At 37.9% G+C, this 12,513-nt stretch overlaps 1 protein-coding gene across 1 annotated transcript; it reads left to right on the plus strand.

The window, feature by feature from the left end:
* The first annotated feature begins 2,568 nt into the window (after positions 1–2,568).
* On the plus strand, positions 2,569–11,356 carry LOC122685765 (disintegrin and metalloproteinase domain-containing protein 25-like). Its single transcript, XM_043890677.1, has 3 exons — positions 2,569–2,642; positions 6,579–8,775; positions 11,288–11,356. Exons 2-3 carry the CDS (start codon positions 6,700–6,702, stop codon positions 11,354–11,356), a joined length of 2,145 nt encoding a protein of 714 aa, XP_043746612.1. The 5' UTR covers positions 2,569–2,642; positions 6,579–6,699.
* The last annotated feature ends 1,157 nt before the right edge of the window (positions 11,357–12,513 follow it).

Consider the following 12,513-nt stretch of genomic DNA (forward strand, 5'->3'; position numbering starts at 1 on the left):
CATATAGTTGATTAGTTTTTTTCATATTAGTTTGAAGAACTCCTTTCAATATTCCCTGCAAGGCAGGTCAACTGGTGATAAACTCCTTTAGTTTTTGTTTGTTGGGAAAAGTATTTATCCTTCAAATATGAATAATAACTTTGAATGATAGAGTAATCTTAACAGGCAATTTTTTAATCCTTTAAATATGCCACTGTAGTTTCTCCTAACCAGTAGGGTTTCCACTATGAAATCCCCTGATAGCTTAATAGAGCTAATTCATAAGTTACAATCTAAATATCCCCTCCTTACCAGGATTGCAATCAGAATTACCTGACTTTGATAGTTTCAGTATAATATGTCTCAAAGAATATCTTTTTCATTGAGATAATAGTGTGATATATTAGTTTCTTGAACTAAGATATCCTAGTATGTGCAGGTGTGAGAAGATTTCTGCTATTACTAATTTAACTAAATTTTCTATCAATTCCCCTTCTCTCTTCACTGTCACACAATTATTTAGATATGCACCATTTCAATGGCGTCCCATAGATAATGTAGGTTTTTTTTCATTCATTTTAACTTCTCACTTTTTGTTCTTTTGTAACTTATTTCAAAATTCCTATCCTCTAAGTCATTTATTCTGTCTTCCATTTTTCTACTGTACTACAGTTATTTTCTTCATCTATATCTATATAGATATATATCTATAATATCTATATTATATTCTTCATCTCACTCATCATGTTCTTCAGCTCCAGAATTTGTTTTGTTCTTTGTTAGCCTTTCTCATTTTTTTTTGTTTTTTGTTTTGTTTTGGTTTTGGTAAAGAACTCATTCGGTTCGTTTATATTTTCCTAATCTAATTGAATTGCCTTCCTAGGATTTCTTATAGTTCACTGACTTTCTTCAGTATACCTATTTTCAATTCTTAAGCACCTCTTTTTCAGGATTCATGGCTCTGGGCTCAGTTGTTAGAGATTTATTGACATTTTTGGTGATTGCACAGTTGCTTTATTTATTAAGTCTCTTGTTCTATCAGCTACACCCAGAAGAACATATGCAGCCTTTCCAAGGTCTTGGCTGTCCATGTCCCAGTGCAATAGTCACAAGGCTCTTCCCGGGTCCAGAATGAGGAGGACCATTACTCGGTTGATATGGATATAAAATTGGTACAGTCTTAAATGCAGCAGTTAAACCTAGAAAATAATCAAATAAAAAAGAGGTGCTTTTTATTCTCTTTTGTCAGGTAAGATCTCAAATAAAAATCTTTGCTCAGAGATCAGTTGGTTACTGTCTATGATAGGGCTGCTGCTGCTAAGTTGCTTCAGTCGTGTCCGACTCTGTGTGACCCCATTGACAGCAACCCACCAGGCTTCCCCGTCCCTGGGATTCTCCAGGCAAGAACACTGGAGTGGGTTGCCATTTCCTTCTCCAATGCATGAAAGTGAAGTTGCTTGGTCATGTCCAACTCTTAGCGACCCCATGAACTGCAGCCTACCAGACTCCTCCGTCCATGGGATTTTCCAGGCAAGAGTACTGGAGTGGGTCGCCAGTGCCTTCTCCAATGATAGGGCTAAAGCTAGAAAAGACCATGTGTGTGTGGTCAGCTGTTTAGTCATGTCTGATTCTTTATGAATCCATGTACCATAGCCCGCCACTCTCCTCTGTCCACAGGATTTTCCAGCAAGAAGACTGGCATGGGTTGCCATTTCCCCCTCCAGGCTATCTTCTGACCCTGGGATCGAACTCAAATCTCCTGCAATGGCAAGAGGGTTCTTCACCACTGAGCCTCCTGGGAAGCCCCATGGGTACTATTCATCCAGTTCCAAGGAATTCAAGGCCTTAACAAGTTATTGTTTATTTTCTGATGCATAAATGACGACCGTTTCCCCAAATCCCTCCTGGTATCAAGTAGTCTTATTAATACAAAGGTGTCAAATTAACTGTAAAATGAAGGGGGGAGAAAATAGGAACAACTTATGCCACCACGATGCTAGCATCACCACCCACACTATACTTTCTTCATCTCTCTTCTTTGTAATCTCTTTTTGCCACTTCTTTACTGACAACAGCTTTTCCTAATGGATGAGGCACACTTATTTACAGATGTGAAATGTCTCTGAGTTATCCTTGACCTTAGAGTGAAAGTCATGAATGGTTACTGATGCCTCAATCCTTGAACAATAGTTTAAACCAGATCAAACTTATTCTGGAACTTGAAGCAATTCAACTGTTTCATTATGAGGTTCTGTGCTGAGGAAATAATCTGGGATGAGGGAAACAGTGTGAATAAAAACACTAAAGTATGAATAAAAAACACTAAACACTTATACTACGTGCAAGGAATACATGGGATGGGAATAAGGACTATAGTCAGGTTTATTCACATTGAGAAGTAATTAGAGTATGATGGAAAAGGCAAAGCCCAAGTGTGGAAGACCTTTATCCAATTGCCATGGTCTTTAGAACTGGAGGAGCCTTGTTGCTAAGCGCTTCAATCTGGAACTTAAACAATGAAGAGATGAAAGGGGGGAGATTTTTATTGCTCTTTGTCATGTAATGTTTCACCTTAAAAAATCTTTATTCACAGACCTTGGTGGCACAAACTATCACAAAGTTTTAACTAGCAAATACCATGGTAACCATTAATTCTACATGTGGTAAGTCTTTCAAGAATTTAACTATGAAGGGGAAAGTGCTAGAATTTGTGCATGTGTGAATTCACAAACACACATCCATACAAACACAGCATGATTCTTTGTGAATTTTTCAAAACTAGAAGGCTTTCTATGACCTTTATTATGTCCTATTCTGCTCTATTCTACTTGACTGAGAGTTTAAAAATAGGGTAATAATGCATTTTTTCAATTTGGAAAATACTGAATTTGGCTGTAAATGCAAGTGAGGAGGCAGGTGATAATTATGATACTGAGATGACTCAATTTGATGAAGCTGTGGAAAAGATGAAAAAAGGAATCTATGAGATAACATGTGGCAGTCTCGGTTGAAGTGTGTGTGCTAGTAGGGCACTGTGCCACATTACTAGTAAAAGTGTTATACCCCGCCATGAGCAGTGTCCCTAGAGTCCCTGACTAGGGACTATATAACAACTGTCATCCTTCTTCTCATCCGTATCTTCCCATACGTAGAATGTAGAGGTGAAAATTGCGAGGATTCTACTCACAATTTAGAGGTTGATGTCCTAAAAAAGATCGCATTTAAGGATTCCATTTAATGATCTTCCTTCATTATGGAGCCTTGATATTTTGTGAAATATGCTCCTCTTTAGTACAAGAAAAGTACCCTAATACCCCAGGATCTCAGGTTACTTAAATGATGAAAAAAAAAATACTCAATCTAAAGAGTTAACTAATTTTTTAGTTAACTAAACTGCAACTAACTAAACTAACTAAACCCCACCAACTAACTGCAACAATAAAGGACAGAAGTATCAAATTCTGCATTAAACATACACAAAATAAAAATCTTGTAGTTTTATGGTTTAAAGTACCATTCTTTAAATTCAATAATAACTATTTGTGGAAATAAAGACAATAGATTACTAAGCTGAGGGTCCTAGGTGCTAAAGAGAAAATTTAGAAAACTAGCATGTTAAGAAACATTACTATATCCAGGCAGAAAAGAAAATTTAGAAAATTAGCAAGTTAAACAATACTACTATATGCAGGCAAAAAAGCTCAATGTATTAAAAACAAAGTGTTGAAGAAAGTATCAGTTCATGATTTCATCATTTTGACTGAAGTATCAGGGATCTCTGGCTTCCCAGGTGGCTCAGTGGTAAAGAATCTGCCTACTAATACAGGAGATGAAAGAGGATACAGGTTCAATCCCTGTTTAGGAAGATCCCCTGGAGTAGAAAATGGCAACCCACTCCAATATTCTTGGCTGGGAAATCCCATGGACAGAGAAGCCTGGTGGGCTACAGTCCATGGAATGGCAAAGAGTTGGACATGACTCAGCACACAGCACACACACCAGGTACTTCATGCCAAGTTTAGCCTGCCTTTCACTCATTAATTACCATAAACATACTCTGTAATTTACTTCCTGAGCAGTTTTGCAGTTTTTGTTAAGAGTGCGAAAGCAAGTGAAAAAATCTGAACTAGTTTGGGTTGAGGATTTTATTCAACAGTGGTTGAATTGATAGGATCTAAAACAAGACTACAGTAGTAAAATATAAAATAAAGGACACTGAAAAGGGGGGAAATGATGAAAAGTTATCTTCATCCTTTATAAATCTGGGGAGTGAATTTTTATTAGGAGTAAGGTTGTGGTTAACAGTTTAATCATATGTAGGAGTTAGGGCAGTCAAGATGATATCAAGATACAGGTCATGTCCTTAAGTCAATGTCTAAACATTGTTGAAAATGAGCTGTGAAATTACACTAGATGTTCACTCACTTGGTACCCAGAAGATAAGTGAAATTACTGGTGGATAATACCTTAGTAAATCAGATGCCCAGTTCTTTGAGGTTCGTGTAGGACTGAGTTGAGAATTGGTTTAAGAGTAAGAGTGTAATGTAAATGGTAGCTTAATGAGGAGTTTCCCTGGTGGTTCAGACAGTAAAGAATTTGCCTGCAATGTGGAAGACCTGGGTTCAATCCCTGGGTTGGAAAGATCCCTTGGGGGAGAGCATAGCAACCCACTCCAGTATTCTTGTCTGGAGAATTCCACAGACAGAGGGCCAGGTGGGCTACAGTCCATGGGGTCACAAAGAGTCAGACGTAACTAAATGACCAAGCACAGCACAGCTTAATGACATGGCTAGCTGTTTAGAGGTCTGGAAGTAGGTTTCTTCATCAAAGCAAATTACTAACAAATGTCTAGTCTATATGGCACATGGAGATTCTGAGAATGGAAATCTTCTCTCCTGGCCTACATATTGTCATCTTATCCTTTTGATTTAAAGGTTTAGCAGAATTAACGAGGAATAAGAGGCTTTCTGTGAAGAAGGGTGAGCACACAGGATGTTGCGTCTTCCTTTTCTGAGATGAAAATCCCACAAATGACAGGAAAGTGATTCCGGAGAAAGGATGTCAAGGAACACAGAAACAAAATATGTTCTAATTAAGCAGAAATGACCACAGGATCTAGTAGATGTTAGGTCCTTCCTTAATCACGCATCTTTCACTTTTATATTACCTAGTGTGGGAAGTAGACTGGATCAACCTGAATTTGAATCTTCAGAGCTAGCTTTTCTGTGTTTTTCTCAACTAGGCCAAGGGTTCTTACTGTAAACAATAGAATTACTTTAGTGAACTGATAAAGACAGTGGATATTTCACTAGGTAAGTTAAAGCAAGCATTTTAAATATAAAGTATTGAAAATACCTTTAAAAATTCCAAATGTGCTATTTCCCCGAAAACCTCTGTTCTAATTAGAGCTCTAGACCAATTAATAATCTTGATCTGTGTGTTCATTTATGTTTTCTAAGTGTATACCATCATGTATGAACATTACATGTTTTTCAAATGCTTTATTCAAAGAAGAAAGCAGAAAATCAGTATTGCCAGCCAGGCATGTTATCAGATTTCATGCTAACAAATATATGATAACACGTTTGTATAATGGAGATAATTGTAGATGGTATTTTCATATGGTATATGTATTATCAGTTTTTATTATGAAATAATACATTGTGAGGTTGGAACTGATTACCTTAAAATCCTATAATGTGGAGACTCTGATGTCTTTGCCACTCTGAGACAATGTTTCCTTACTCCAAGCTGTCCTCCTTCCTTTAAGGACCCACTGATTTCCTTTGTACTTCTGAAGGTTATTTTGCATTCAGTACATTCCCATTTTCAATTGCTACCCTCCCAGCTACACTGAATTCCATCCCTTTCATAAGGGTACAGGTTTTTAAATGCTGTTCTTCTTAACAGTATAATAGAATGTAAATACATTTGAGTAACATCCATCAACAACCCAACATATTCCCCCTCCCAAGACCACCTTCGTCTTCTAGTCATTGAATTAGGTAGCATTACAGTAGATCCTCAAAGTTGTGAAAGTTAGCGGTGTTGGACTCCTGCAACTTCATAGATTTAGATGAAGAGAAATGCAGAGGACTTGGGACAAATAATAACTTGTCACATGGAAATACATTATATGAACAATGAGAAAAAATAATATCTGTGAATAATATTTGTATCTCTCCTGAGTATTATGACTAAATAATTCTTACTTGTAAGTAAAAGGAAGACCTATATTTTATTATCATAACTCCAAATGTGTAACGCAAGACTCCTTTATCAGAATGTGATATTCATTCACCTTTCCATTAAGACTCTTTTGTGTTATATATTGTGGAAATGTTTGCACATAGTAATAGATACAAAGAACTGTATCGCAAATCACTATGTGCCCTTCCTCTAAATTCAACAAGTGTCACCGTAGGCCATTCTTGTGTACTCACACAATCTCACTCTGCCTCACCATTACTTAAGAGCATGTCAGACATGTCTTAAGTCAAACTCTCATTCATCCTAACCTGTACCCTTCCTTTTTCCTCTATCTTGGTTTGCTCATAACTCCCACCCAGTCCCTGTTCTACTTATTTTTTTTCTTTTAGTGCTGCTGCTTTGACTGCATGACTTTGCCAGAGAACAAACTAAAGGTTAACATTGAATACATCAGCTCAGACAGAGGAGACTGAATATTGATGTATCCTGTCCTGCCCTCTTTTTCTACCAATGGCTAAATATGATGGCTCCGTGATAGGTGTTGGTGAGTTCCTGATGTATATGAAGGTTACTCTCCTGCTTCTCTGGCTGAAAGTATTCCTCTTCCTTCCTGGATGGCCCCAGGTTGGGCACTCCCAAAGACTTGGCCCCCCAGAAGTGGTGATTCCCCTGAGGGTAACACCCACTGGCAGAGGCATGAAGCTTCAAGGCTGGTTCTCTTACAAACTATATTGTGGGGGCCAGAGACATGTTGTTCATATAAAGGTCAAGAAGAATTTTTTGTCCAAAAACCTCCCAGTGTTCACCTACACAGACAAGGGTGTTCTCCTGGAAGACCAACCTTTTGTCCAGGATGACTGTTATTACCGTGGTTATATGGAGGGGGACCCAGAGTCTCTGGTTTCCCTCAATAACTGCTTCGGGGGCTTTCAAGGCATGTTACAGACAAATGACATTGTTTATGAAATTGAACCCAAAAGGTTTTCTACTGCATTTGAGCGTCTAATATATAAGCTAGACAATGAGGAGACAAAATTTTCATACATTAGATGTGGGTTAACAGATGAAGAAATAGCAGGACAATTGAAGTTTCAAGAAAGCATTAATCCCACTTTGATGCAAAGTGAATATACAGGCTGGTGGACCCACAAGTATTTTCTTGAAGTTGGAGTGGTCGTAGATCACTCTCTATATCTTTATCATAAAAGTAATGATACGCTTGTGCAGAAAGAAGTGTTTCTTGTTTTAAATGGAGTAAGTGACCTTATGAAAGCACTGGATCTTGAGGTACTTTTCAAGGGAATGGAGATATGGACTAAAGAAAGCCTTATTGCAGTAGAAAATATTGGAAGTGCCTTGGGTAACTTTTGCAAATGGAAGCAAAAGGGCTTCCAGAAACGTGTGCCCCATGATGTGGCACATATTTTTCTAAAAAAGAATTATGGTATCATTCTTGGCTTAGGTTATGTTGGAACAGTGTGTTTACTTCCTTATAGCTGTGGAGTTGAGACTCTCCCAACTGATAACACTTTTCTTTCATCATATATTGTGACTCATGAGATGGGTCATAATTTGGGTATGGCGCATGATGATCCCAAAATATGTAAATGTGGAGCAGCAAAGTGCATATTGTTTCCATATGTAGCATCAACAACTAAATTCAGCAACTGTAGCTTTGGTTATTATTGGAACCTTGGTAAAAGAAGACACTGTTTGTTCACGTCACCAGGTCCACAGGCACTCCTCAGGGAGACACGCTGCGGGAACAGTGTGCTTGAAGAAGGAGAAGAGTGTGACTGTGGATCCTTACAGATGTGTGAGTCTGATCCCTGTTGTCAGTTAAACTGCACTCTAACCGTTGGTATCAGCTGTGCTTTTGGGCTTTGTTGCCTTAACTGCCTCTTCAGGCCATCAGGCACCATGTGTAGGAAAGTAGAAAATGAATGTGATCTTCCAGAGTGGTGCAATGGGACATCCCATCAGTGTCCAGAAGATGTGTACCTGCAGGATGGGACCTCCTGCACAGGCGGTGGTTACTGCTATGAAAAGAGATGCAATGACCGCAATGAACAGTGTAGGGAAATCTTTGGCAAAGAGGCCAAGGATGCAAACGTGAGTTGCTACAGGGCAATGAATACCCGAGGTGACCGTTTTGGTAACTGTGGTATCACAGCCACCTCATACGTAAAATGCAGCATGTCAGACAGCCTGTGTGGGAGGATTCAGTGTGAGAATGTGAAAGAAATTCCCCTAATGAAAGATCATACTACTCTGCATTGGACTAAATTCAATAATGACACCTGCTGGGGTACGGACTACCACCTCGGGATAAGAACGCCTGATATTGGTGACGTGAAAGATGGTACAAAGTGTGGTCCCACAGATGTCTGCATCCAGAGGAGGTGTGTCTCTTTTTCCACTGTTCCCCGTTCCTGCTCACCGCAGCTCTGCTCTTTGAGGGGGGTCTGCAACAACAGACAGCATTGCCACTGCAACTCCGAGTGGGACCCTCCCAACTGCCAGAAAAAAGGTAGAGGGGGCAGTGTGGACAGCGGCCCGCCCCCTGCCCCCAAGACAGAAGAGAAGGTGGCAAAGAGGAGCCTGCTGCCACATTTGCCGATTCCTATTTTGTTTCCACTACTATGTCTGTTGCTTTTCCTTTTGTTTTTCATGATACCAAAAAAAAATGATAAAGCAGAGGAGCCTGTTCCACCTAAAAACTGAGAAAAATTAGAAATATGTTATGGCTTCACTTAGGATGTAAGCACAGAATATTCTAACTTTACCTAAGGAAGAAACACAGAATGTGCCTACTGAAAAAACAACAAAAAAGGAAAAACCAATAGCTCCTGTTTCAAGAGACTACCAAAGCCTAATGATCTTTCCCAAGTATTAAGTTGTAATCTCCTGGAAGTAACAATGTTATAACATTTGTCCTAGATCATTGGCAGAAAATTCCAACTTTTTCTAATCATTTGGGACTATAAACAACCAATAAACACAAAGTTTACTAATCCCTAGCCTATTTCTACTCTCTGTTATTTTAAGCAATTTTAAGTGGTCAGTTTTTATGGAATTATTCTCTTTGTGTGTTTTGAGCAAAGACAGTCTGTGGATGGTGTTTGTGTGTGTGTCTGATTTACCTTTCCTCCGTCCCACACACCCTTCCTCTTTGTACTCTGGGCTTGTCACACAAGGACTGGTAACCTACAAATTATATGTCTTATATGCCAATCCTCTCCTATTCCTTTCTGTCAATGGCAGGAACTAGAGAAAGATTTGAAACCTGGGGAAAAGTTGATTTGTATTCATGTCAGAATTGTCTCATTAACAGCTTTCGTCTTTGCATCAACCATAATTTCTGCTATATACATATTTGGTTACACTCAGAACCAACAAGATTATAAGTCTCAGACATACTGGCACTGCTACCAAGCATTGTAGCCTCACTATTTTCAACCCCAGGTCTAAATCTTCACCAAATCCCTGAGTTTCCCGTACCAGGTGGGCTAACCCTCTCCTCAGGGATCACATACTAGACCCATGGGACCTACCTCAAAGATTCCAATAATACTACCTCTTCCCTTTGATTTCTACTGTTAAAAGGGAATTTAATTTCATTTTTAACTTTGGCTATTCTACTTCAGTTTAAGATTCTCCATTTGGTCTTAAATATTCATTTTTATTCTATGCCTTCACTGATATTCAGAGTGGCCTTTTCTACAGCTAGTATTTGGTCAAAATGTGCTTGACTCCCAATAGCCAATGAGAGCCTTGCCCTTTTTTAATAAATTTCTTTGTGGCCTGGACATTTCAAGTCTGCCCATGCCATACTCTCATTGTCCAGGTGGGTAGTTACTCCTTAGCACATGTGCATAGCCTTCTAGACACACGCTGATGACTCTGATCCCAGGAGGAATTTTCTTAGCTGTGCCCTTCTTTGGTCTCTTTGTTACACTTCTGGGGAACTGCCATTATGTTTGTTGCTATTAGATTCATAAAGCGGGCAGTCCACTTTCAAATGCTGGACACCAAAACCTCCACTATTTGAAACAACGAAAGAAAGTTGAAAGTGTTAGTTGCTCAGTCATGTCCGACTCTTGGGACCCCATGGACTGTAGCCTGCCACACTACTCTGTCCATGGGATTTCCCAGGCAAGAATACGGGAGTGGGTAGCCATTTACTTCAGGGGATCTTCCTGACCCAGGGATCAAACCTGGATTTCCTGCGTTGCAGGCAGATTCTCTACCCTCTGAGCCACCATAGCAGATATTTAAACATATGAAAAAATTATTAAGAGACTTAGGTGGGATGTGTCATTTTAAGTAAAAATAGAAATGAATAATATCAATTTATAAAAGGTAAACATCTGATTGACAAAATGAAATTAATAACAAATGTATTATTTTCCCTACATTTTACCCAAAGACAGCAGTCCTCAAAGGTAAACTGCTGAGTGTTAAACCTTAAGGAACAGATCTCAATTATTCACAAGCAGAAATTACTTTATAGGATAAAACTAAAGGATAAGGTATTTAACTAATATTATGCATCTAGTAAAAATCTGGACAAGAACAATACAAGAAAGAAATACTGACTTCATGTACAGAGATTGAACAAAAATAACAAATAACAAGTATATCAAATTCAGCAAAAATGAGGAAATAACATCTTAAGCAGAAGGAAGAAAATAACATTTTCATAAAGTAGGGTTTATTTTTTTAAAGGCAAGGATAGTTTATGTAATTTCTTACTGGATATTAAAAAAATAAAACATATGCTCATCACAGCACATACAGAAAAGCGTTAAATAACATTTAAACTCTATTGACAATGAAAAGTATTTCATAGTCAGGTAGGAATAAAAGCAAGCTTTCCTAACCTAATAATAAATATCATTGAAAAATTAATAATTGAACATTCTTTAAAATGAACTTTTTGAAGTTCATAGTGAAACTGGGAATAAATCAGTATTGTTCTTTGTCACCACTTACATTAACTTTTAAATTGTTATTGAGGTATAGTTGATTTACAATCTATTAGTTTCAGCTGTTCAGCAAAGTGAATGTCACTACTTATATTAACTTTTTATTTCAGGACCCAGAAAAATTAGATCGAGAATTAAAAACTATGGAACTGAAAAATAAACATAAAAACTGCCATTAAATGTAGCTTACACGAATTTCTATGTATAAAATTCTACTATAAAAATTCTAAAAGCTAAGAAGAAAGTTTAGAAAGTACAAAATATTTTAAACAATAAGTAAAGGATTCTTACAAGTCAATACAAATAACAATTGCAAATTGGTTTGTCATATATATTAGAAATCAGTGAGTAGAGAAATGAGCAATGTGGTAAAATGAACAATATGGTAAAATGTAAATATTTAATGGAAATATAGGAGATGTATACATTTTCTGATAAGCTGAAATAATTTCATCATTTTTAAAGGAATTATTCCTACTGAGATTTCAAGTAATTATTTGACCAAGGTAATAAGCAACATAAAATTATGTTTACTGGAAACAATCACAAAGAAGTAATTATAATTTGTAGTGATGTTAAAATAATTTATTTGCATCAGCCTGGCTTCCACTGCAAAATAGAAAAACTCCTCCACTACATTAAAAAGGAAGATTTAATACTGGGAATTGGTTGATTACAAAATTCACACTAAGGGCTAGAGAAAGAGACTCTAAGCTTGAGTCTGAAAGGACTCATGGACCATAATCATACAGCTGGGTCTTCCTGAGAAACAGAACCAAGAGGTGATACAAATATGAGTGAACCAGAAAAGAAATGAATGGTACTCTTGAGACAGAGACAAGAAGTGGAATACCTGAACTTTTTTTATTTTTGAGGTAGGCCTACCTTCAGAGCGGAAGTGAAACAGCGGCTCTCCTCAGAGCTTGGCCCACCGGTTTCCCACAGGAAACCTGCTCTTCAGTTCCTGCTCTCCAGTTCACATGCTCCTTGATGACACAGCTCAGAATTGGTCACTGGAGTATGGAGGCTGAGAGGCCCCAAAATCTGTAGTCAGCACACTGGAAAACCAAAAAGTAAGTGGAAGAGCCGTAGAAAAGGATAACTTCCAGTTGGGAATCCAACTGGCTTGAAAACAGAAAAGACCTGGTGTTTCAGTTCCATGAGGAAGGAAGGTGGCCTCAAAAAGAAATATCAAATATCCCATCTGCCCGTTGTCTCTATCTTTGAGTACTGTTCATTCCTTTTCTAAATCAGTTATAATCTCACCTTGATAGTCTGTGTTCTAAGTACCAAATTATAAAGTTCACCAACACCAATTTGCCATATCTCAAAGTAA

Source organism: Cervus elaphus, chromosome 29 (genome assembly GCF_910594005.1).
Source record: "Cervus elaphus chromosome 29, mCerEla1.1, whole genome shotgun sequence".
NCBI lineage: Eukaryota > Metazoa > Chordata > Mammalia > Artiodactyla > Cervidae > Cervus > Cervus elaphus.